This window comes from Ambystoma mexicanum, chromosome 3q (assembly GCF_040938575.1).
Source record: "Ambystoma mexicanum isolate Mex_15411 chromosome 3q, UKY_AmexF1_1, whole genome shotgun sequence".
In the NCBI taxonomy this organism is placed as follows: Eukaryota; Metazoa; Chordata; class Amphibia; order Caudata; family Ambystomatidae; genus Ambystoma; species Ambystoma mexicanum.
In genome coordinates, this window is record NC_090926.1 from 458,869,630 (window position 1) to 458,896,510 (window position 26,881).

At 48.7% G+C, this 26,881-nt stretch overlaps 1 protein-coding gene across 4 annotated transcripts in view; it reads right to left on the reverse strand.

The window, feature by feature from the left end:
- LOC138582673 (protocadherin-10-like) overlaps positions 1-13,801 on the reverse strand; it is a 495,452-nt gene extending 481,651 nt beyond the window's left edge. For 3 of the 4 annotated variants that reach the window (XM_069654208.1, XM_069654207.1, XM_069654210.1), the window contains exon 1: positions 10,628-13,800. In XM_069654208.1, coding sequence (XP_069510309.1) covers positions 10,628-13,099 — 2,472 coding nt within the window. In that variant the 5' untranslated portion in view covers positions 13,100-13,800. Of the gene's footprint in view, positions 1-10,627 lie in introns of all 4 variants that reach the window. The other variant, XM_069654206.1, reaches the window with a different exon arrangement.
- Positions 13,802-26,881: the final 13,080 nt, after the last annotated feature.

Sequence of the window (26,881 nt, forward strand, 5' to 3'; positions counted from 1 at the left end):
TCTTTTTAGGTTGAAACGTGGCGAGATAATGTGGTGGACGTTAGCTGATCTTAAGGGTCTGGAAGACGTTTTTAGAGCAATTTTGTCTCTAAGGTATTTGGGTGCAGCATTGTGAAGACATTTGTGGGAGATAGAGACAAGTTTAAAGAAGATTCTATCCTGAATGCAGAGCCATTTGTGGCTTCTTCTTGTTTTGGAGATGTGGTCTTTTCTTGGGATACTCAGTGTAGTTCTTAGTGCATTATTTTGCAAGGTTTGGCGTTTGTTTAGTACTTGTTTATTTGCGCCTGCATAGAGGGCATTGCAGTAATCGATTTTGGACAAGATTAGTGCTCGTGCTAAAATTATGGAGCTGTTGGTAGAGAGGTAATTTTTGCATGCATGAATCAGTTTGCAATTATAGGCCGTAGCTGTAGCAGTGGCGTTAACTTGTTTCTTCAGGTTTAGGGCCGAGTCGAGATGGAAGCCTAAGGTTTTAGTGTCCTTGGCCATGGTAATCAGGTTACCGTCTACATTGAATGAGGTGTATTTAGGGTTGAGATTTTTTAGGTAGATGAGGGCACCTAGTATGAGAATTTCAGTCTTGTTGTCATTCAGGCACAGGCTATGGGTAGCCATCCATGCCTGAATGCCAAGATATATTTCATTTAGTAGGTTGTTGTCTGCGTCGTAGTTGCCGATAGTAGGATTAGTATCTAGGTGTCATCTGCATAGTTAGTATAAATGACACCCAAACGGTCCAAGATGTCGAATAGGGGTTTGGTAAACACATTGTATAGTGTGGGGGAGACGCAAGAGCCTTGAGGAACTCCACAGGTGATCGGGATAGGGTCGGCTGCATCTGAAGGAGAGAATACTCTCATCATTCTATTATTTAGAAAGGATTTAATCCATGTTGTAGCTTCAGGGGAGAAGTTGGCTGCCGTAGATAGATGCTTGCAAAGTATGTTATGTCGACTAAGTCAAAGGCAGCAGGGAGGTCTAATAGTAGGAGTAGTGCACATTGTCTGTTATCTTTTATTAGGTCTATTTGTGTTTTACGATCTAGTAGTGCTGTTTCAGTCCTGTGCAAGGGTCTAAATCCGGATTGTCTAAACCCTAGGAAATTATTGATCTCTAGGTAAGACTGGATTTGGAGGTAGGCTGCCTGATCAATAATTTTGAGAAGGAAAGGTACTGTGGTTATGGGTCTGTAATTAGTTGGGATGGATGGGTCCAGGGTGGCTTTTTTAAGCAAGGGTAATACTCATGCGTCTTTTAAATTGGTTGGGACCTGGCATGATTCAAAGGAAGCGTTTATTAACCTAGTGATGAACGGGTTGAGATCTCTAACTGCATCTATTATAATTTGGGCAAGGCAGATGTCCCCTTGGCAGCGTAAAGGTTTTAGAGAGTTAATGATTTTTGCGACCTCTGTGGCAGTCACTTGGGCACATTTGAATTCAGGTATAATATTAGTGGGGGTAGTAGTGGTTCGGAGCTGAGTCAGTGCAGTTAATGTTGAGTCTCTTAGAGGCAATTTTCTTTTGGAGGGTGGTGATTTTATTAGTCAGGGCGTTTTGTATGCTAGTGCACCAGTCTTTGTTTTTCAGGTGAGAGTCATCAGGGACTATCAGTGATTCTAATTCCCTTAGATTCCAAATAGTTCCTTGATGTTAAGGTTGGCATTTTGGATCCTGTCATTGTAAGTTTCCTGTTTAGTTTTGTTCTCCTTCGAGGTAGGTTTTTCCGAATGACCACACATTTCCTTTTTTCCAGCCTCAAGGCTTTCAATTGTGGTGTTTTCAGAGGAGCGTGATTACGCCTAAGGCATTGGACATGGTATTGTTAAAGAGCTCTATTAGTTCCTCAGGATCTTCAGAGTAGTTAGAGTTTAGTATTGGAATTAGCAGGCGGGGGGGCTAGTTTTTCAGCTGTAATGTTTTGCTTATTTCTAGTGAGTAGTGGGGGACACAATAGCCTTAGTTTGTGTGACTGGACAATTAGCATTGATGGTGAACGAGATGAAGGAGTGGTCAGTCCAAGATTGTGGTTCAATGGCGGTGATTGTCGTGTCGCAGTTATGGTCTGCCAACCAATCCAGTATTCGTCCTTCTGAGTGCGTAGGTTGGTTGATTCTCTGTGTGAAGTTCAGTTCACTTAGGGATTCTTCCAAGGATTTAGCAGACTGGTCATTTGGGTCAGAAAGGCCTAAGTTGAAATCGCCAAGTATTAGAATTTGTGACTTAGGTTTAGTGTTATCGGAAAGCAGTGTGATAATATCCTCCTCAAAGTCACCTGGGAGGCCGGGAGGCCTGTATATGAGATGGATGGTAGGGGTACTGGTGTGGGAAGTTGCTCTTTTAGGCGTGAGCAGTTCGCATGATTTGAGTGACAAGGTGGTTGACGGCCTGAGTGCCAAGTTGAATCGAGCTATGAAGGCAACCCCTCCGCCTTTACCATTTTCTCTGTAAACTTGGGTAATAGTGTAAGAGTCTGGGATGGCTAGCATGAGAGATGGCCCTGCCGCGGCATGGAGCCAGGTCTCCGAAACAGATAGGAAATCAAGGTTGTTGTCCTTGATTAAGTCGGCTATGTCAGTTGAATGTACAACTACAGATCTGGCATTTATAAGCACGCCATTGATCAGTGAAGGTTTAGCCTGAGCTGGTGGGTGAGATAGATTTGTAAGGCCGTCGGGGCCAATGGTTTGTTGCACTTTGGTTTCAGTTTTTTGGGAAGCGAGACAGTGATAATAGGGCATGGTAAGCTCCATGAGGAGCTAGGTGATGTGTTCTGGATAGTTAGGTTCTCTTGGTAGATGATGACTAGAGGTGCTGCTATGTTGAACCTCAAGGCGAGTCTTTTATTTCTATGGAGGCCGCGGCAAGGTTGATTAGGGGTTGGCTTAGTGCCAAACCGCTCAATCCATTACACAGGGATTAATGAGGAATGGCAGATTTAGCTATTGGTCAGTTGGGCTGTTTGGCAGTTTTCCAAGTTGGTAGTTAGTTTGGGTAGGAATGGGGTAGGTTTGATGGAGTCTGAGAGCAAAGTAATTTGTAGGGGGGGTGCAGGTTTGGCATTGCAGTGAAGAGACATTTTCTTAGTGAGTAGAGGAGCGGGAATTACGGCTGGCAGGTGTTGTCCCAGTAGGAGGAGACTTACTAGAACCTCAATGATAAACATATGAATAATCATGATGGGGTCACTTGCTAGTTATTCTGATGCGAATTATCTTTTACCAGCATGGGTAGCGCAAATTGAAGTTATATAAAAAGAAGAAAAGTGGCGAGAATATCAGTGGTCTCTAGAGTTGGGCCAAGCTAGACGCGTCAAACACTAATGTTGCAATACTAGTTAGGCGCAAAGGGTGAGGGGCAGTGGGCTTAGCGCTGATTTTCCTGTAGGTACAAGGCAAGGCTATGGGACAGTTATCAAATCGGGTGCAAGATAAACTCACCATGGTAGGTTGTAGCAGGCAGCAAAGTCATTAGCCCCAAACGAAGCAGTACGTAATCAGTACATAAGTAGTAAAAGGTGGTACTGTATAAAGGTAAGTACCTGCAGTGCCTTACAAGGAAACATAGAAAGCACAGATACATTTGTATTAAGCAGACACTAAGAAATGGGTGTGACTTGTTCTTATGAGTCAGGGAAAGGGGCCTGGGATGGCTGCATACAGTTTTGTCAACCCGCTAAGAAAACGTGTAATATGTAGGCAATAAACTTTGCATGCACCAGTTAGACGGCAGTGTTTCTTAGGATTTCAAGAGCAGTTCTTAGAACCTGGTAAAGACAATGTCAACAGTAGTAACAGTGCTAATCTTCTAGTCGTGTAATGGTGCTAGTAGAATGCTATTTTAGATTTTGCACTTTCATAGACACGGCAAACAGGATATGGCGCTACGCCCTTGCTCAGTGTTCTAACAATGATAATGATACTGAACAGATAGGGAGGCAATGGCAAAACATTTTTTTTAGATAATTAAGCGTTCATTTCTGCTTATGCAATACACAGTTGTGTGTAAGTTCTGCTTTGACTGACTAGTTTTTTTGAAAATGTTGGTATTTTATTTACCTTTTCTCCCACTGTCTCATTTTCCAGAGTGCTATATGTTTTCTATCCTTGAATATTCTGTGTTCTTTCTAAAGGGGTGGCTTTTTACAGTGTTTTCAAATTGGTTATTCTTGTACATGGTGTGTTTGATTAAAGTATATATTTTTATGGAAACTTGATTGGACATGCATTTATGTTGGACTGTTATACATCTCAGTTTGGGGTACTACTGAACCACATCCACACTGCTCTTGAGAGTATAGCCTTGCCTCAGACCACGTTGCCACTAATGGTGAAGGAGGTGTATCTCTTAGCTGCGCCTGTTTTACCATTATGATTCGGTTGGCTCGTGGTTTGAAGAAGTGTGAGGGCTGACTGGGTGCTTTAGCCTCTACTCATCCTTGTACTCCTCAGGGTCAAAGTCAATTCTTCACAGGGCCCAATGCAGGATAGGTTCATTTCTCAACCTTTTATGAATTGTGTTTGAAACGGGAGAGCAGTGGTGATAACCACTGCCTCCCACTTGGATTTCTATCCTTCAAACACAGCTAGAACTGCATAGGGCCTGCCACTCTGAAATACGCTCCAAGCACTTACGTGGGTGCTGGCAGCTGTTAATACATTAGTGTCGGAATGTATTTAAGGAGGCTTCTTTGAGCTACTGTTCAGCCACTTTTGAAATACCAGTTCACCTTTGAGGAAAAGGTGAACTGCACATTTCTAAAATGAGCGCACATGAAAAAAGTGCATCCTACAGGCTTTTTTCATTTGCACTCATTTTTGGGAATCTGCCCCAGTTTGTCCATTCACTATAGCACAACTCCTGCATTCCTACAGCATTTGCACCCTTCTGTGAGGGAAATATTGATCACATGCAATAAACACTCATTACAGAGATTAGCGTTTATATAGCAGATATCACAGTACCAAATTCCTGCAATGTAGCCTCAGCCTTTCCATTGTCTTAGGTGAATAAACTCACATGTATATATACTTGTATGATAGTAACACCTGCTGCGCTACAAAACAATGTACCTCATTAGACAGCGTTAGAAAGTAACAAGGCATCATGCATGAAGCAGGCCTAGAGCTTGATTCTACCAAACGCGAGTTCAAAGAACTAGCAGCCACTCCAATAAAGAGCACGAAGTGTTAGGAAAGGTGATTACGTAGTCAAATTCCCGAGTGTACAACCAAAGTAATGAAGCTCATATCCTGGCTTTTCCAGCGGATGATACAGTGATCCTGGACACATCAACTTACCTCATTTTCTGGTAATCAGCTTCCTTCCTTTAGAAGGCTTGCCTTCGTTCATACTGGTGCCATTGTTTAGCCCTTTTTATGCAGGCCATTTGATTGAAGGTGTCATATTCAGAAGAGAGCGGACCAAATGTCACAGGCCTCTGGTGATAACACTGTCAAATGTGCTTATTTAGCACAAGAAATGGGTTGCTTTCTTATACCATTTCAAATGTGCTCCTGCACATCATAAATCACAGTCAACAAGTCTGAGTTTGGGTATATTTAAAGCTTTAAAATACAATACTAGCCCCCCCACCCCCATGTTAAATATTTTACACAAATGAGTATTCTGGTACTTGCATACTTACCTTGATGATGGAGAACAGGTAGTTGGAATCATTCTCCTTTTGCGAAACATGTGTCTATACATTCTTTTTAAAATATTGTTACGTCAGGTTATTTTGTGATGGGTGCACTTTCCAAGTCAGTTGTACAAAAAAGGGTATTATTTTAGGTCATGCAAGTAAAACATTCACAAATAATTGTACCATGCTCTATAATAAGAAATGGGAATCAATTTGTCAAGTGCAGAAATTCACATTGGCTCAAATCCCAGTTTCACCTCATAACCAACATGTGTGATCCTGAGCAATTCTTGTAATCGTGTGGTGCCTAGCCTGTCAAAATTACCATTATCTAAGTATTGCATGTTCTCAGACACTTAAAGGGAATTGATCTTGGGGTATGCTCTTAAAAAAAGGTTCACTCGCTGTTTAACTAGCTATAGTTTTGCTTCGTGAATGGTAATATTGGCCTTCTTATATATTACATCACAAAGTCATCTGTTTCTTCACTGTCTAATCTCAATAAAGCTTGAAAATGTTAGCTTACATGCACCTTTCTGGTAGCACATTCTATTCTATGCAATGGTATGTGCACCTTTCCCATTGCTTCCAATCTGCCTGCATGCTTGAGCACTGTTACATTCTGCTAATATAAGCCCCCTGTCCATGCTAGAGTAAGTGTACCTTTTCCTATAGCTACTATGTGTGGCTGCTAGTTTTAGTTTGGGCTATTATGTGACGCTTTTGAGCAACCTAGAAGTTGAAACTAAGGAATTGGAGTACAGCAAGTAAGGGGATGGAATCTTGGAGGGATATACAGCCTGCTGGTATTGTATGGTTATGTATTCACCCATTGACTGTCCTTCGCCATGCTAATCCATATGGCCATTCCCAAGTATGGCCAGCCACTCCTCACTCAAAGCACATCTTCCTAGGATCACTCTTAGTTCGCTTTGTCAAGCTGTAACATCAAATGTGTGCCTGCCATTGGTCTTCTGAGACCTAATGGCTTCATTTCAGTTCTAAATGTGTTACTTGTGCCATAAGCGTGTCTTACCAAGTGTGCCTTCTGCCACATGATGTATAAGCCGTATGCATGTCCTTGCACTGAAGGCCGTGAAAAACTAGCATTGGCAAAGCTCACAGTTTTGACTTGTGTATAGTCATTAGATCGGCATTTTCTGGGCACTGCTATCATATGCCGATGTACTCACACAATTTTCCAGCTGTTGCCATTGTATGGCTAGGTGGCACCATTGCAGCAGTTTGTGGCAAATGCCAATCTCATGCCTGCCTACACAGAAGCCAAAACGGTTGACTTTGCCAATACGTGTTAAGATGTGTCAAATGTGTTCTATACTCTCATCGTGGACTGCCAGTTTTGCATTATTCTGATTCCAGCAAGTCTGAAGAGGGTAAGGGGACGGGGGGAGGGAGTCCCCACGCACAGTTTGTGGTGGGGCAGCATATCAAGCAGTGGGTTGTGATGGCACTGGTGATCGTGGTGTCATGACTATAGATTCTGGATCCCTTCATTGTTTTGGTTCAGGGGCGGGAGGGTCACAAAGGCATCTGTGCCCTGGGCCGCAGAAGACCTTAAAATGTCCCTGCCTGGGAGTAACCTGCAATATGCACACATCTCACTCTACGTTGCTCAGTGTGCCTCTATCACCGCCTCGCGAGTGCTTTGAAGCAGCACTGCACAGCACTGTTTAGGCAAGGTCAACACCTTGATCTACAGCCATGAAGGCCGCTTCACTCGGTGCGCGCGAAGTGCTAGCTATGTGTAAATGTCAACAGGTGGGTTGATCGAAGGCTTGCATTCAATTATATGAAGTCGGGGGACACAGCTATCCCTGCAGTGTTACCTTGCCAACCAACAGGCCTCAGAATCAAGATTCAAGCCTGTAATCCCCACTGGCTCAATGTGTGATCTTGGGCTCCCAGGTTTACCCCGAGCAAGTGAAACCCTCTACACGCAACCGCATTAACCCTAGATGTATGCTATTTCCTTGCCATGTAGTAAAGGAACACGCCTACTATCACGTAAATATTATAAATAGTAGTTGTTAAAACTATATTAGGACAAAAATGTTTTCCTGCGAATCGCAAGGCACTCTACTGGCAGGATTTATACCTATATGTAGACATATATATACCTTTGTCCTACACAATGAGATCATCGCGCGTTTAAAATGTAAATCTCGAGCGCCACCTAGCGACCGGAACTCCCATGGCTTGGGACGTGTCTTCAGCTAATGTTTTTTTTTCCTTCTCTCCTCTCTGACAATATTTCAGTATTATTGTAATAGCTGTCGGGCAGAGCCGCGGTGTCTTTGGGAAATGAGATAATAGCGGGCGATCTCATACAAGGCAATGAGACGTTTCTGTGACAACCGCAAAGAAGCCGTCTGCCTTCCCTCTCAGCGCAGTAATCACCACAAAAGAGCCCGCTCCCCTGAATTAAAAAGAGCCAATAACACTGAGAGGGTCAAGGATGTAATTGGTATTTCTTAGAAATGATGTTCTGCCTGGCAGAGTCGGCATCACTTCTCTTTATTTCTTTTTTTTCCCCCGGCTCTGATCCTATCGGCGTGTGCAGTTGCAATTATCTGATCACGGCCAAACAATGCTGCGCAGACAATGCCAGCCAGCTGAAAGCATGCTAAAAACAGAAGTGGGACCCCAGCTCCTGCCGCTGCCTGTGGCTGAGAGTATCTTTAAAAAATAGAAAGATTGGACCACCCCCATCCCAAAACACAGCACCTCGGAAGGGACCCCCGTGGAGGGTGTTGGCGGGGGGGCACTGGCTGGGTGAGCATAATGTGGGCTCGTATTTCAGACTGCGCTCATTAAATACGATGGCACGATGCCAGGGAGGAGGGAGGGAGGGGGCAGATGGATTGGGAGGCGCGCGCCGCTGTTTGCCTGTGTTTTCCAAAGCAGAGGCTGTAATGGGTTTCAGGAGACGGAATTAAAGCCGGTTTTACCGGACCAGCGAAATTAAAGCCCGCGCTGACTACCAAGAGCTTTCTCGTAATTAAAAATAGCGGGGGGCTTATAGGAAAACAGCTGAACCAGTAAGTGGCGCGCTGGAGAATTCCCCGCCCTTCCAATGCAAAGTGCACCTCAGAGCGCATTTTATTGAAGTTTGGGGTGATTTGCTTTCCGCGGGATTGGCAGTAATGAAATGTTGCACTCCTGTTGCGTTTGGTTATACACAGAATGGCTAGGGAAAACGTGAGCTTGTGGGCAGCCTGAACGTATGCACCAAATGCTCCCTTTAGGCTGCCTAGATAGCTCGGTGTGTTAATGCGCCTGACGAGTGCAACAGAGGTGACCTGCTTTCAGATTCCCTGAATGGGTGCTTCATCAACCTGGGGTGACGGATGTAGAGGCCATAATGACACTTGTTATCAGGCCCGGACTGGCCTGTTGGGCAATAGGGCAATGCCCGAACCAAAAACACAACATGCTACGGTGGGCCAGTTTTTGTTGGTTTAAGTGTCCCACTTTTTTTGGCCCCTGTAGGCCAGTTTGATAAGTGTTGTCACCATGCGGTTAGTAGTTGTGACCAGTGCTACTGAATACATATTGTTTAAAATGCACAATTTGTGTCACATTTTATCAAAAACCTCCCCCTTGGGTACTGCTCAACAAGTCTATCACAAAAGAAATGGATTGCCATTTGCAACTGTGGGACAACTTTTCATTGGTGCCCAAGACAATCGTATGTCCCAGTCCGACCCTGCAAGTTGCTATGGACAGTGAGCACAGATGAAAGGCTGGCAGCAGGCGCCATGCCAGAGGGTATCGTTCCCATCAAACGGGTAAAAGAACTCCCCAAGTTTTCAAGGCTATCATTTGAGGCATGCGGTGTAGGTTCGTGTGTTAATGTGCCCACCGAGGAAATCAGCACGCCTGCAGCTGCCCCTCCAGGCTCAGCCTTTCATCCTTCGGATGTTGACAAAATGTGTGCAATGCCTGCCATTACCATCTCAATTGCACCTTAAGAATGTTGCCCCGGAAATATAAGTAAGCAAGATGGCATTGTCATTTGTACAGAAAAGTAGGAGGTGTTTATGAACAGACACTCTGTAACAAAAGTAACATTGTGGTTATTGGATTGCATTATTTGGTTAATGCAACCCCTGCAGAACAAAATCTGTGTGTACTACACGTCACATGAAAAGTTCCAAACCTCGATCCACCCTCGCGAACATACCAGGTAAATTGCCTATTCCAAATCTGCTGGGGTGAGAGTAGCAGCCATCATTTAGAGTGCCATGAAGGGGTACGTCTGTAACGGGCAGCGCTTCCTTGATATATAGTTTATTTATATAGCGCCGATACACAATGTGTTTCATACCTTGTATTCAGAAAGAAGCATATTATGGCCGAAAGTGAGAACGTGTACGGCAGCCACGGGCTATCCAAGCTTTTAAATGTAGGCTGGCAAGATAGCTCAGTGGGTGAACGTGACTACTGCCTAGATTTGTCTCTGCGCTGCATGTACCATGTTCCATCATTGTCTGAGATTTTCGTAAGTTTGAGATCTATAAAAATGAGTAGCAATTGTGTCGGGTGTGATAGTGACGCCTCCTAATCTCAGTAACTACAGAGTTAGTGACACCTGTGCTACAAAGTTGCAGGCCTGTGGCACCAGGAGCCAAACTAACAATCAAGTTAGTTATTGTTACAACCAAGGACGCCGGGAACACGGACATGTTCTAGTCAACTTAAGCATACCTCTCAGCCTGTTGAGTCTGCGGGGAAGGTGAGCCATTGAAGCCAATGGAGATGAAGTATGTTTAGAGGAGTGGGGAGGTAAAGGCTTGTTGGGAGTGTGTCCCATTGAAGTTTATGGGGAATGTCAAAGAGTGGAAGTGGCAGTTGAGAGATATGACTTAAGACTAAGACATGTTCACTTGAACACATGAGGGTGTGTGCAGTGTGTTTAGAACCTTGGGGCAGGCCAGGCAGAGAGCAGAGTGGTGGTTACCTCTTTGGCTGCGCTGAGGTTGGCGTTGTTGGCAGCCTGGTGGTGCTTCTTCTCCTCGTTGTTCTGCGGGGCCAGCGGGCTGTAGGGCTTCAGGAACATGAAGTCGCTCTTGGCGGACTCGGGCGTCAGGCAGACCTTGTAGCAGTAGTTCTGGGAGGCCCCGGGGCCGGCCTCTCCGCAGCCCGTCGGCACCTTGTTCCCGGCCGAGATCTGCAGGTTGATGTTGGAGTGCTCGAAGTCCTCGCGGGAGGCCCGGGCCCTCGCGCAGCAGGTCAGGGCCGGGCAGCGGTAGGTCCGCGGGGAATGGCCGTCCTTGTGGCACTTGATGGCCGCCAGCACGATGATGGCCACCAGGAAGGTGAAGGAGACGCAGCCCAGCGAGATGATGAGGTAGAGGGTCAGGTTGGACGGGCTGGGGTCTGAGTTCAGGGTCAGGTCGCCGAATTCGGATAAGGTCTCGGGAACGCTGTCCACCACCGAGAGGAGTATGGAGACGGTAGCGGATAGAGGCGGCTGCCCGCTGTCCCGCACCAGAACCACCAGCCGCTGCCGGGGGGCGTCCCGCTCGGTCAGGGCCCGGATGGTCCGCAGCTCTCCAGTGTACAGGGCCACGCTGAAGAGCCCCGGATCCGTGGCCTGCAAGATCTGGTAAGAGAGGCGCGAGTTCTGGCCGGAGTCCGCGTCCAGGGCGGATATCCGCCCCACCAGGTAGCCCGGGTCCGCGGACCTGGGCAGCACGTCGGTGGCCACGCTGCCGTTGCTGGGCACAGGGGACACGATGACAGGCGGGTTGTCGTTCTGGTCCAGGATGTAGACGCTGACGGTCACGTTGCTGCTGAGTGGCGGGAAGCCCGCATCCTGCGCCTGCACCCGCACCCGAAAGTTTCGGATCCGCTCAAAGTCGAAGGAGCGCAGGGCGTACATGTTGCCGCTGTCCGAGTTGATGGAGACGTAGGTGGAGACGGGCATGCCCTGGATCTGGCCCTCCACGATGGAGTAGGACAGGTAGGCGTTCTGGTGCCCGTCCGGGTCCACTGCGCTGACGGTGCAGATGGAGGCGCCCGGCGGGTTGTTCTCGGGCACGTACACCGTGTAGGCGGGCTGCACGAAGGTGGGCGCGTTGTCGTTCACGTCGGTCACTTGCACGGTCAGAGTCTTCCTGGTCATCAGGGGGGGCAAGCCGTGGTCCCGGGCACTTACGGACACGTTGTATTCGGGCACAGCCTCGCGGTCCAGGGGCCCGGCGGTCACCAGGGTGTAGTAGTTCTGGTAGGATGGGTGCAGCAGGAAGGGGACGCTGCCGGCGATCACACAGTCCACCCGCCCGTTCTCCCCCGAGTCCCGGTCCAGGACGCTGATGACGGCGATCACTGTGCCCGACGGCGCGTCCTCCATCACCGGCGTGGAGACCGAGGTGAGCAGGACCTCGGGCGCGTTGTCGTTGACGTCCAGCAGGTCCACCAACACTCGGCAGTGCACGGCCACGGCGGAGGGCCCACGATCCTTGGCCTGCACGTATAGCTCATAGAGGCTGGCCTTCTCGAAGTCCAGCACCCCCTTGACGCGCACTTGCCCGCTGCGGGGCTCCACCAGGAAGAGGTCCCGCACCCGCTGCGGGGCATGCCCGCTGAAGGAGTACTCCACCTCCCCGTTGGTGCCCTCGTCCAGGTCCGTGGCGTTCAGTTTGATGACCAGTGTGCCCCTGGGCGCGTTCTCCCGCAGGCTCACCCGGTAGGAGGGTCGCTCGAAGGTGGGCACGTTGTCGTTGGCGTCCAGCACGCTGATGGTGATCAGGGCCGTGCCCGAGCGCTCGGGCAGACCCCCGTCCAAGGCGGTGAGCAGCACCCGGTGAGTCCGCTGGCGCTCGCGGTCCAGGGGCCGCTCCAGCACTAGCTCCGCGAACTTGCTGCCGTCGGTCCGCGTCTGCACCTCCAGCGAGAAGAAAGCGTTCGGGCTGAGCCGGTAGGTGCGCAGGGAGTTGTTGCCCACGTCCGGGTCCTGGGCGCTCTCCAGCGGGAAGCGGGCCCCCGGGGCGGCCAGCTCGGTCACCTCCAGGACATAGTCGTGCCAGGGGAAGCTGGGGGCGTTGTCGTTGATGTCCAGCACCTCGACTTCCACCCGGTAGAGCTCCAGCGGGTTCTCCAGGACCACCTGCAGGTGCAGGGCGCACGTCACCCCGCCCAGCTCGCAAACTTCCTCGCGGTCGATCTTCTCGTTCACGAAGAGGACGCCGTTCTCCAGGTTGACCTCCAGGTGCTGGCGGCTGCCAGCCCCGGGCACGATCCGGAAGCGCCGAGAGCCGAGCTGGGACACGTCCAACCCCAGGTCCTCGGCGATGTTGCCCACGAAGGCGCCGTGTTCCAGCTCCTCGGGCACCGAGTAGCGGATCTGTGCCCAGGCCGGGCCCCAGCAGGCGAGGCAGGTCAGCAGGAGCCACCCGGCGTAAGTCCACGGTCTCCCCCCGCGGGACATGGCAGTGGCGTGGAGGCGAGGAGCTTTCAATGAGACCGGGCAGGAACCTGGGCGCCCTCACTTCGAAGTGGCTCCCCCAAAGATCGCATGAACCAACCTGAAGAGGCAGGGGAGGAGGGGGCCAGAAGAGAAGGAGGAGAATGAGCGGATAACAGAAGGGAAAGAGGAAAGGCAAGTCAGAAGAGGAAGAAAGAAGGGGGAAATTAAGTTAACGGGGAGCAAAGGATTGAATACGAAAAGAAGTGATAAAAGGAGAGAAAGTGAGAGAAGTGGGAAGAGTAAAGGAGCGGAGATGGGCGGAAACAGACAGAAAGAAGGAAGGCAGCAAAGTCAGAGCAAGCAAAGGATGAAAGGAGGACCAGAGGGAAGAAAAGGAAGCACACGGGCGAAGCAGGAGAGGAGAGGAAGAGTGGCTGAGAGGAAGGGTGGACGGCGGAAGAAGGAATGGGCGGCAAGGGAAGGAGACACGAGAAGGGAGAGGGCAAAAGGGCAGGGCGAGGGAGGAGAGAAAGAGAAGGCCGGCTGGGATGAGGGGCTGGCGGCGCTGGCAGGCGGCCGCGCTCCTCGCGACAGCGCGCGTATCTCCTCCACTTGGACGCGTTGAATACTTTGATTTCCAACTCTTGCCGAGGAGGAGGCGGCGGCGGCGGAGGGGGCTCCGGGGGCACATTTCAGCACCGCATTGGTGGACAGAGATAGAGAGGGGAGCGAGCGCGCGGCAATTAAAGCTGAAATTGGTTAACCCTTCCCCGGCCGCGTCGAGAGAGGGCTGGAGGGGAGAGTCTGTGCAATCAGCTCGAGAGGGAGGCGATGGGGAGATAGGGGGCGACACGGGAACTAATTGCTCGCAGGGGCGAGCGGGGAGAATGAAAATGAGCGCGAGTGACAATCCAAGGAGAGGGACAGGCACAGGCGGAATCTTAATTGGGGGCATGGGAAGCCGCCGCCGGCGGGCGGTACAGTACCGGGGTGGGGCGCAGCGATGAGAAACCAAGGCACATGCACGCAACTTACAGGGGCCAGTAGGAAGGGGAAGCAAGCGAACAGGAAGGCAGGCGAGGACCAAGGGGTACACTAAAGAAAAGAATGGGGGTGGGGGGGACATGGTGAGAAGGAAAGGGAAGAAGGGTGGGGGAAGAAGTGGAGGCAGCAGTGGAAGTCGGGCGTAGCCAGAGGGAAGAGGGTAGGGAGGGGATGAGAAAGAAGGAAAGAAAGGAAGAAAGAAAGAAAGAAAGAAAGAAAGAAAGAAAGAAAGAAAGAAAGAAAGAAAGAAAGAAAGAAAGAAAGAAAGAAAGAAAGAAAGAAAGAAAGAAAGAAAGAAAGAGTAGCCAGAGGGACGAGATAGAGTGATGAGGGGCGGGAGGGGGTGAGAAGGAAGGAAGGAAGGAAATACTGAAGGGGCAGGCAATCGGAAGGAAAGAAGGAAGGATGAGTGGAGAGGAAAGGAGGAAGAGGGGTAAAGTAAAGAGGGAGTAGCCGGAAGGAAGAGTACAGCGATGCGGGGAGGGAGGGCATGGGAAGGAAGGGAGGAAGGAAGGAAGGAGAGAAAGAAAGAAAGAAAGAAAGAAAGAAAGAAAGAAAGAAAGAAAGAAAGAAAGAAAGAAAGAAAGAAAGAAAGAAAGAAAGGGTAGCCAATGGGAAGAGCTAGATGATGAGGGGAGGGAGGGGGTGAGAAGGAAAGAAGGAATGGGCAGACAATCGGAAGGAAAGAAGGAGTGGAGAGGAAAGGATGAAGGAAAGAAGAGGAGTAAAGTAATGAGAGAGTACCCATTGGGGAAATATAGAGTGATGAGGGGAAGGAGGGAGTGAGAAGGAAGGAAAGAAAGACTGAAGAGGCAGACAATCAGATGAAGGGAGGAAGAGATGGAAGGAAGGGAGGAGGGGAAGGAAGGAAAGAAGAAGGCCCGGGGGGGGAGAAAGGAAAGAAGGAGGTGTGGAGGGAAATGAAGGAAGAAAATAATAAGTTATGGAGAGGCAGGAAGGAACGGAGGAAGGAAGATGATGATGCAAGGAAAGAGGATGAACGAAGTAACAGAAGGGGAGGAGGGGAGTAAAGGAGAAAGCAAACGACGGAAACTATAGAGGAAATGGTAAGAAATGGTGATGGAAGAGTGGATGGGAAGGAGTGCAAGTTATAGAAGGAAAAGTGAAAGGTTAGCAGGAGAGGGAGCCCAGAAGAAAGATCGATGGAAAGAACAATGAAATGAGAGCAGATGGGAGTACTGGCTAAACTGGAAGGAATTGCAGAGAAGCAAAGACGTGTGGGGGATATATTGAAAGTCATTTTGGAAGCGAGTGGGAAAAGCCGGAAGGAATTCAGGACACATTAAAGGACATAAATGGACGAAGGGGGAAAGGCGTCAAGGCGATGAATGGAAGGATACACGGAAAATAAGGCGGACTGAAAGGAAAAGGATGGAATGACTGGTTGGATATGTGGATGAATGCATGGATAGATTAGTGAGTTTGTATGTAGAGCTGTGGATTGGTTTCATGAGGTATGTTTGTAGGTGGCTGCATATGTGGGTGGGCCATTAGCCTGCATGTGGTGCATTGATGGTTGGACATATGTTTAAGTGTATTTCATGGAACTGATGTGTGGACGGGTGGATTGTTGGGCTACTGTATGGTTAATGTGGATGGGGAGAGGGATGGATGGATGGCTACATGGGAAACAGACAGGCATAGGTATGTTTTTGGCTGAATTTATGAATGCTTTGATGAGTAGGGTGGATGGGCAGTTGTAGGGATGGATATGTAGGAAAAAAACAACATAGATGTCTGAAATAAGTTATGGTTAAGTCTGATAATAGACGGCTTTTTGATTGGATGAAGGAGCAGGGTATGTAGGAGGGTACATTCATGGAAGGACTGTAGCCCGCACAGGTCGGTAGCAGACACAGATGGATGAATGGAAGGCTCTGTAGGGATGGATGGATGGATGGATGGATGGATGGATGGATGGATGGATGGATGGATGGATGGATGGATGGATGGATGGATGGATGGATGGATGGATGGATGGATGGATGGATGGATGGATGGATGGATGGATGGATGGATGGAGTGAGTAGTGGACAGAATGAGGACAGAAAGAGGGACAGACAGCTGGATGGTCAGATGGGTGGATACTTGGATTCATGAAGGTATTGTAGGGTAATTGCGCAGTGGGCAGTGGGACAGACTGCTGGAAGGAGCAATGGATGCATGGGTGGATGGACGGACGGACGAATGGATGGATGGATAGATGGATGTTGCAACAGAGGCCTATTGGCTGACAGGCTGTTGTGACAGAATCTTTAGTGGGCAGATGGATTGACAGAAAGACGGACAGACATCTGTACCTACAAATGATGAATGAAGGGATTGCAGGACTGATGGAGCGGTGGACAGAAGGACCCACAGGAAGATGGTCAGACAGCTGGATGGATGGATGAAGGTTTGGGCAGGTGCGTGGGTGGATGGATGGACGGACGGACATACGGATGATGGGTGGATTGAAGGATGGATCGATGGAATGAAGGATGATGGGTGGATGGAAGGGTGGGTGGATGGAAGTATGGATGGATGGATAGACGGATGATGGGTGAATGTATGTCTGTATGAATGGAAGAAAGGACAAATGCATGGATGGATGAAAGGATGGAAGGATAGATGGTCAGATAGACAGTCAGACAGATGATGGATGGATGGAATGAAGGATAAATGGACGGATTCATTTTCGGACAGATGGGTGGGTAGATGGATGAATGAACGATGATGGATGGATGGAAGGAAGGATGGAAGGAAGAAAGGATGGATGAATGGATGGAAGGATGGATGGCAAGATAGATGGATGGACCGCCAGATGGATGCTGCACCTGTCAGAGGCATGTTGATTTACAGGTTGGTGTGATATAGGAATGTGAGGAATTCGACCATCCTCACTGTGGGTGTGTGCTCATCTGGGCTTTTTGCAATTTTATTTGAAATTGAATGATGGTAGATCAACCTCTGGAAAATGTGTGGGGCTAAACCACACACATTTTCCTATGGTCACCGCACGACATACACATAGACCTGTGTACTCTGGGTAGACACAGCCTACAGATGCAGTCCTCCCTGTCATATTTAGGTGGGATCTGCCAGGTGGATTACACAAGGCATCTAAGAAGGGGATGGGCCGAAACCTTCCTCCTGCCATGGCCGGCCTAATTAACTATCAATGGCTCATGGATCACCCCTGTCTTTTAGTTTACCCTCTGTAGATGGGGGTGGCAATTAACATAATTAACATCATAATAAAGTATACCTCAAACAGGTCCACATGAGGCCTGGCTGCAGAGGCTAAAACAAAGGAGACAGAAAACACCCCACCCCTTTCATATGCACTGTGTCAACCTGAAGCAAGCTACCACCCTAAAGTATCAATGACAGCGAGCGGTCATATCTAGTGCATGTATTTACAGTAGGCAACCCCTTCAGGAGGACTCCAGTCAGAGGGTATGAGTATTTGATTTGATGGAGACAGAAAGTCTGGTCTCACCATAGTTTCAAAGGAGACTTGCCGCTTAAATAGGAACCACAGAAAACTCAATTAAGCAGAGAAACCCTTTGATCCACAACAGACAGGAAGATGGGTGGGACTTAGTAATACATGTTTTCACCCCTTTACCTTTTCAGTTGCAAAGCACGCTAGTTACAACCTCATGCATACAGGAGATTGTTGGAGGGGACCCAGGATTGGTTCATTAAGGTAGATTTAGCCCACTGTGGCCCATTTGGCTTTAAAAGAGGACTGAGCCCCTCATTTGGGCAGATTATCTGAAGACTTCGTAAGGAGTAACAAGAAGAACTAATTTGAACCCTGGCTGAAGAAAGGGCAGGATTTCCAAAGAGGGAAGCAAGATCTCTCCATTAAACATTTCACAGGGAATAGAGGGAGATACTGAAGCCAGAGGACCCTCCAGCATCCCCAGAACCGGTACCCAGCCAGCACACAGCATGCCCTGCTAGGCTCTACAAGCAAGCATCCTAGGGGGAAAGTGCCAGGGAGTCTCTGAACCAAAGCAAGGAGAAGGCTATTGCTGTAACACTTTCGACCAAGGCCATTGAAGAAGCTAGGAGTTGTGCATCGATAAGCATCAACCAGCGCTCACCTAAAAGGAAATGTTTGAGCCAGTTGAGCCCCTCGAGCTGCAACCAACTGCACCACTGACTGTTGCCATGCTGCTGTCGCTAAAGTCCAAGCTGCCATGACCAGTGCTTCAGACCCGCCAACCAGCATTGAGACGATTCCAGACCCTGAGCCGCTGTGTAGTCCAGCCTGCAGCGGTCAGTCTAGCCTGCAGCCGTTCACCCAGCCTCGCTCGTCGAACTGCCTGCCGCCTGACACCCGTAGCTGTCTCCCATCTTGAACTCTGTTGCAGAAGCTGCAAAGTGCCCTGAAACCGACTTGACAATGTTTAGCACCAATAACTTCTACAGGCACATGGTACAATGTGGTTCTGTCCCCCTGGTCCTTCGCCGAAGGCCCCCAGTGACATTTTAAGACCCATGTGTGTTGAAACCGAGTATTCTTGAACTATTGCGTTTAATTATTTGACCAACTACCCTCCTGCGGGTATCCATAGAGCAACCCGGGGCCTTCTTTGAAAACGGTCTGTCCTTTGCATTCCTTTACAGGGTGGGTTGTATTTTGTAGTGTGCTAGGACTGTCGGCTGTAATAATAATAAAGGAGATATTTGTATACAACCTTGACTGGACAGTCCCTCTCATCATTGGGTAAAAAATAATGGTATTTTCGATGTGTTGCAACTAACCAACGATCCACGACCTTGCGGAGATAAACCTACCGTCCCATTCACGTTACCAAATTTGGACATGGAGGTTTATAATTTGCTTGTGTTTCCAATCTGTTCCCATTCCTTCTGGTGTGCTAGAGGTGTGGGGCTGATTGATGGTTTAGAAACCGATCTTCATCCCTGGACCAGTGGTGCCCCGGAAGTTGATTCTTCATTAATAGGCAGGTGAAAGGCAGACAGGAGGCGAGGGCGGGTGATTTTGTAAGATCCCAGAACAATACAGCCGTGTGCATCTCATGACTGTGGAAGCCTCGCCCAAGGGACTGACTTATCCGGAGTAAACACATTCCAGCGCAGGGGCTGAAGCCGAGGCGTCCCCTGGTCTTATCGCTCAATGCAAGTCGGGCGCTCGCGGGCAGCGCTGCCTTGGAACTGTTGAATGTAAATTGTCTCGGCTGCTGCCGGAGTTGATGCTGTTAACTAAAATAAATCGCGGGCCCCCGAGGAGCTGCCTGCGATGCCAGCGATATCTCCATCATGGCAGTAGATTAAAGGGTCCAGAGAACATCGAAATCCTAATCCGCGGTGTGGGTATCCCACCCTCCAGCAGCCCTGCATAGATTTAACCTTTACCAGATGCTTAAGCTCCTGCAGAATTGATTACATTTCACTGCACACCGTTTTCCTTGTAATACTGATTTTTTTTTTTAATTACCACAGAAGGGGATTACATCTCAGACATCAGGATAAACATTAATTCTATTTCGGTTCCGATAAAACGAGAACTCCCGCCCCCGCTTTTCCAGCACTATTGCAGCGAGCGTGCTTGGGCCAGGCCTGTTTCCATGTCTATGGCTCTGCGAGTTTCTAATCTTGTGCACGGGGAGTTGTTCCTCCTCATGTGTTACAATGAGGCGCATGGGAACGGGAATTACGGATCAGCATCTAGAGGCGCGTGCTTAATGTGGGCTAGAGCGGGGACTTGGAAATGTTCACAGGCGCGCTTTCATTCGTCACGAGGGGTCCCAACTAAGCCACCAATTTGCCCTGGCACTTGATGGCCTAATGATGTATTGGCATGCAGTATGTTATGACGTCAGGGTGGGGTTTCACCGGAATGTTGTGAAGTCATCCTGGAATGTTGTGTGTGTGACTGCTGGAGAGTTCTGAGAGTGGCACTTACATCTGGGAGATGGCTGCGTGTGTATTTGCCAGTGTTTTCGTCTCCTTACGTACTTATGGAGCTGTCTACTTACCTGCGTGCCACCTACCTCATGCACACCAACGGCCAATAAACATACCTACAGTGAAGCCTAGGTCCAGTGATTTCTTGGCGGACAAGCACACTACACAGTGCTTTAAGTGGGCAGGTCCTGGACGAACCTGATGTCTGCACGTCTGTTATTTGAAACACATAGGACCGGCACTTCTCAACAGTAAGCAAGTCCTCTGGGATAGTGAGTGACAAAGTGCACTTCTGAGTTTCCATTTTAAGCACTGGGTGTGGTTTCTGGAATAGATGGGGAACACATGGTGCCAATATCCACATGGGGTGGTGTAGGAATATTTGTCTTGACATGGTGTCCTGGTGGGCAAGGATGAGAAATAGACTACATTGGCGCCTGTGCCAGGTTGGGATGGAAGAGGACACCTGTGCGGAATGTTGGCACCGTGCAGACCCCAGATCACACAAACACCTGGACGATGCTGCTGGTAAGGTTGTGCTGTCTTACACGTCAGATTGGCATGGACTGGGATCGGTACCTCCACAGGGAAATCGCTAAAGTTCTTTGAAGGTCAGTTAAGCTGAGTAGAACCTGACTGCCTTTCTTGTTTCCATGATGTGTTTGCATATCTCTGACAGGTCGGTAGCGTTGTTTGCCCATTCTGATGGGAAATAGTGTGGCAAATCAACTTCTGGGTCTAAACCATCAATCAGCCCCACACTCTAGTACACCAGAAGGGATCGGAACACATTGGAAACACAGGAACATTATAAACCTTCCTGTCCAATTTTGGTAACGTGGATGGAACGGCAGGCTTATCTCTGCATGGTTGTGGATCTTTTATTAGTTGCAACAGAGCAAAAATACAATTATTACCCAATAATAAAAGGCACTGTCCAGTCAAGGTTGTTTACAAATATCTACTTTATTATCATCACAACAGACAGTTCTAGCACACTACAAAATACAACCGACCTGTAAAGGAATGCAAAGGATAGACAGTTTCAAGAACGAAAGGGGATGCACTCTGGATACTGACAGAAGGGTAGTCGGTAAAATAATTAATGGCAATAGTTCAAGGATACTTGGTTCCAGTACAAATACGGGAATGGGTCGTAAAATGTCACTACTGGCCTTCGGCGACAGAACCACAATGTACCTTGTGTTTGTAGAAGTTCTTGGTGCGTGCCAGCGTCAAGTCGGTTTCAGGGCTCTTTGTAGCTTCTGCAACAGAGTTCAAAACGGGAGACAGCTGCAGGTATCATGCGGCAGGCAGTTCGGCAAGTGAGGCTGGACGGACGGCTGCAGCCTGGCCTGCACAGCAGCTTGGAGTCAGGAATCATTGTCTCAGTGATGCTTGGCGGGACTGAAACACTGGTCAAGGCCTCTCGGACGACGTTAGCGACTGCAGCGTGACAAGAGTCAGTGGTGCAGTCAGTTGCAGCTCGAGGGGCTCGATTGGCTCAAAAATGTCCTTAAAAGCGGACGCTGGTTGATGCTTGTCGATGCACTCCTCCTAGCTTCTTCACTGGGCTTGTGTCATCCTTTGAGGCGGACGGCCCAAAGCTGAGGAGAGTGTTGCAGGCAATGGCTTTGTCCTTCATTTGGTTCAGAGACTCTCTGGGACTCCCCACTTAGGATGCTTGCTTGCAGAGCCTAGCAGGGCACGCGGTGTGCTAGCTGGTACTGTTTCCGGAGCTGCGGGAGGGTCTTCTGTATTCAGGATCTCCCTCTGCTCCCTGGGAGATATTTTGCGGGGGGAATCTTGCTTCCCTCTTGGAAATCCTGGCCTTCCTTGACTGGCCGAAGCAGTAAGGCAGAATGTGCCTTCAGCCAGGGTCCAAATGAGTTCTTCTTGTTACTCCTTGCAAAGTCTTCAGATGATCTGCCTAAATAGGGGCTCAACCCTCTTTTAAAGCCAGAAGGCCCCCGTGATTGTTGTGGGCTAAGCCCACCTGAATGAACCAATCCTGGGTCCCCACCAACAATCTTCTGTTATGCATGAGGTCATAATGAGAGTGCTTTGCAACAGAAACAGTAAATGGCGGCTGGGGGGGGGGGCATGTAGTACTAAGTCCAACTCATCTTCCTATCTGTTGTGGATCAAAGGGTCTCTCTGGTTCATTGAGCTCTCTTTGGTTCCTGATTAAAGTGGCAGGTCTCCCTTAAAGCTGTGACGAGACCATACTTTTGTCTCCATCAGTCCACATACTCCTACCCTCTGAAAAGAGGTCCCTTTGCGGGGTTGCCTACTGTAAACACGTGTACCAGACATGACTCTCGATACTGAGGGGTGTGAGCTGGCTTCAGGTTGACACAGTGCATATCAGAGGTTGTTGGGGGTGTTCCTGTCTTTTGTTAGCCTCTACAGTTAGGGCCCATGTTGGCCTGTTTGAAGCATACTGTATTAGTATGCTAACCATGTTTAATTGCTGCCACCATTCTGCCGAACCAACAAAAGATAGGGCGGATCAATACAGCCTTTGTTATTTAATTAGGCTGGCCATGGCAGAGGGAAGATTTTGCCCTCATCCTTTTGAGAGGCCTTGATGTACTCCTGGTTGTCACATTCCAAGTAAATGTGACAGGGTGGGCTGCGCCTGTAGGGTGTGTCCACCTAGAGTTCACAGGTCTATGTGTTTGTCGTGCAGTGAGCATAGGAAAATGTGTGCAAATGAGCCTCCACATTTTCCTTAGGTTGACCTACCCTCATTCAATTTCATATAACATTTAAAAAAAGCCTAGGTGAGTGCACACCCACTGTGCGGATAGTCAAATTCCTCACAAATAGTTCCTATGGGAGACCCCTGACCTCTGTCCATTGCATTTGCATAGGAAGGGAGTTCAATGGTATAGAGGTGGCAGTAATCCTTAGGTAGACAGCAGTACATCAGAGATCATTGCCAGTCAAGGCTGCACGCTGTGTTCACATCTCTATAGGTGGCAGTACACCTTAGATAGGCAACAGTGCGTAAGAGATCATGGCCTTTCAAGGCTGCACGCAGGGTTCACATCCCTTGAGATGACAATAAACCTTAGGCAGGCAAGAGTGGGTAAGGGATCATTGGCCTTCAAGGTTGCACGTTGGGTTACAGCCCTAGAGGTGGCAGTAAACCTTAGGTAGGCAAGAGTGGGCAAGGGATCATTGGCCTTCAAGGTTGTACGCTGGGTTACAGCCCTAGAGGTGGCAGTAAACCTTAGGTAGGCAAGAGTGGGCAAGGGATCATTGGCCTTCAAGGTTGTACGCTGGGTTCACGTCCCTTGAGGTGGAGGTAACCCTTATGTAGGCAAGACTGAGTAAAGGATGATTTCCCTTAATGGCTGAATGCTGGGATCACATTTCTAGAGGTGCCAGTACAACCTAGGAAGGCAAGACTGTGGGTAAGGGGGAATTACCCTTCGATGCTGCACACTGGATTAACATCCCTAGAGGTGGCAGTAAACCTTTGGTAGGCAGGAGTGAGTAAGTCATCATTGCCCTTCAATGCTGCATGCTGGGTTCACATCCCTAGAGGTGGCAGGGACATTTAGATAGCCAAGAGTGAATAAGCGAGCATTGATCATCAAGGCTGCATACTGGATTCACATCCCTAGAGGTGACATGGAACCTTAGGAAGGCAACGAATGAAAGTGTGTTGTGTCACTACGCTAGACGCAGAGCGGATGGGTGCAGCGGTCACGCCTAATGCACGCCAAAGACGTGAAAAAGGAGAGCCCGTCTGTGCCCGTCCGTGCCTCGAACAGGCCAGGGATCACAACACTCTCTAATGGTAAGCCAGATGCTTTACGCACTAATTTACTAAAGCTAACTCTTCTTAATGTTGTGTTTCCAATGGATTTTATGCAAGCCAAAGGAAGACTACTTCATTGGTGCTTCCTGTTAATAGGGTTTTTGTATTCCTTCTGCATAATGCCCACTCTTTGCTGGCACATGCCTTGGCAATTCATGACCTTTTGCAGGAGGTGAAGACGGCAGTTGCCTGTGTTACTGAAACTTGGCTTTGCAAATCCTCTGGTCCATCTATTATAGAGGCGATTCCTGCCGATTACCATATACTGCACTCATATCATGACACACCCCACCTGGGTGGAGCAGGGTTGCATTAATTTATCAATCCAACATCAAAGCTACACTTCTGCCCCTGTCCCATAACACGAATATGTATGCGTGTCGGGTTCGTCTTTCCATCCCCCCTACCAACACTTGCCATGTTCTTGTCAGCTACCGCCCTCCGCGCTATGATGCCCCTTTTTGCAATGATTTTGTTGCAAACATTTTAGCTGCAGAATTGCAATTATTATACTGTAGCTGTATTATTGTTGGGGACTTTAATTTAAACATGTGTGATACCACATCTCCCACGATTAATCCGTTTGTGGCAGCAATGCGCATACTTGGGTTTTCACGGCTGGTACGTCAGCCTACCCACCAACATGGCAACACACTCAATCTAACTTGTTTTCTGCTGTTTTAGTGTCGGTACTACCAGTTTCTTCGGTTCACTGGTCCGATCACTTAGTTATATCTTTTCATATCAATATTAGGATGAAATCTAGCCTGAATTCTGGTGTTAAAACCCCCCGACATCGTTGGGGACCTATTTATGATCCTGCTGTTATTGCTCAAATCGAATCGGGGTGTCCTAAGGGCCTGATCACGACTTTGGCGGTAACCCTTAAATCCGGCGGTCGCGCTATTATCGCCGGATTTAAGGGTCTGCCAAATCAGGACTTCGGCAGATTTGGCCCTAGCTCTGAGCTGAGGGTAAATCCGCCGGCGGTAAGAGAGCACATTTTCCCCATTGAGCCCAATGGGGAATGGGCATTCCCGAATGGGCTCAATGGGGAATGGGGAATTACATTACCGCCAAACTCCTCATCCGGCGTTATTAGTGTCGGGGAGTTCAGCGGTTGGGCTCATACCGCCGGCAGTAATACCTCCGGCGTTACCGCCAAAGTCGTGATCAGGCAATTGTTTTGATTTTACTTGTTGAACTCAGCTATTGACTGCTGTTGCCGATGACTTGGCTCCAGGGGAGTTGCTAGGTCTGGAAAAGACCCGGGGCTAAGCTGAAGTCAGAACTGTTGGGACTGGGGGCTAGCTAGTCTTTTGGCTGTAGCTCCTGAGATTCTATCCGGGGCTACAACCAAAAGATCAGGCGCTATAGCCCCCTTAGCCCCCCCCTAGCAACGCCCCTGCTTGGCTTCTCCTAGACTTTCTACTACCCGCTCTTCTCCTTCTGAGCCTTGGTTCACTGGTGATCTTCGGCTTCAACATCTCAGATGTAGGCAGGCTGAGCGTAAGTGGAGGAAATCCTATTCTCAGGTGGATAGACGACTTCTGCGACAAGCAACAGATAGCTATTGTAAAGCTACGTCTGAGGCGAAATGCCCCTTTTACACTTTGACGATCCAGGCAGCACTTTATCAGCCACGAGAACTTTTCAGTTTGGTGCATAAGCTCTCATCTCATTCCAAAACCCAGTCTGAGGTTACCCCTTCACAACTCCTTTGTGACTCTTTGTCCCAATTTTTCATCCAGAAAATTGTCAATATTAGAAACTAAATTGTGACCTCGAGCCTCAGATCTGTGATTAGGCCTCTGCGATTCTATCTGCGGGCCCTCTGTAGTTATAGGCTGCCTTTCCCATCTTAAGTCCCAATGAAATAGGGGAGGCCACACAGAAAATGAGGTCTGATTCCTCTCTTGACCATAACCCTTTGAAAGTTGTGAAGAGTATTATCCCTCAGACGGCTTTATGGCTAGCTCAGGCCTTGTGTAGCTCTGGAGTTGTTCCTGACCACTTAAAGCACACTTTGGTGATTGATCTTCTTCAAAAACCTTCTTTAGATCCTTCAATTCTTTCTAATTTCCGCCCTAGATCTCTCCTTCCTTTTTACATGAAACTGCTTGAATCACTTATATCTCCTTTACTTAGTTCCTTTCTTGAAAAAACGGGTTTGTATGATCTATTTCAGTCAGGCTTTCGCCCTGGCTGAGGTACGGACATTGTTCTAGTCTCCGTTGTGGATGATCTCTCCGAGCTCCTCTCTGATCAGTGTGGTGTGGGTGCACTGATCCTTTTAGAACTCTCAGCTTCATTCAACACCATCACCCATGCCATCCGCATTGATTGGTTAATAGAGCCCGGGGTGTCTGGTCAGGTGCTGGCCTGGCTAAAATCCATTCTTGCTGGACGCTCCTAACGACTGTCTCTTGCTACCTTTCCGTCTGCCACTCTTTCTCTGTCATGTGGAGTCCCGCAGGGCTCTGCACTGTCCCCTACACTTTCCAATGTGTATATTCAGCCCTTGATCAGACTCAACTATTCTCACGGCCTTAGGTGCTACTCATATGCTGCTGATATGCAGATAATTATCCGTATTGATCTCCAGCATATGGAGGCTGCTTCTCACCTGAGAGAGTGCCTGGGGGCGGTGGGTGGATGGATGGCTGATAACTGGCTTTAGCTGAATGGGGACAAGACAGAAGTCTTGGTGATGGGTGCCCCTTCAAATGCATCCCTATGGACTGTGGAGTTCTGGCTTGCTTCACTCGGTTCTCTACCCTCTCCTGTTTTAGTGGTGAAGGATCTTGGGGTTAAACTCTCTTGCCTCACTCTCTAGAGAAGCACGGGTCTCAGCTGTTTGTCAAGCTGGGTACTTTAAATAAAAAATTCTTTGGAAAGTTCTTCCTTTTGTTCCTCTGTCGTTACATGCTCCTGTGGTTGCCTCCTTCGTTTTGAGTGCAGCCGACTAGTCTAACTCTCTT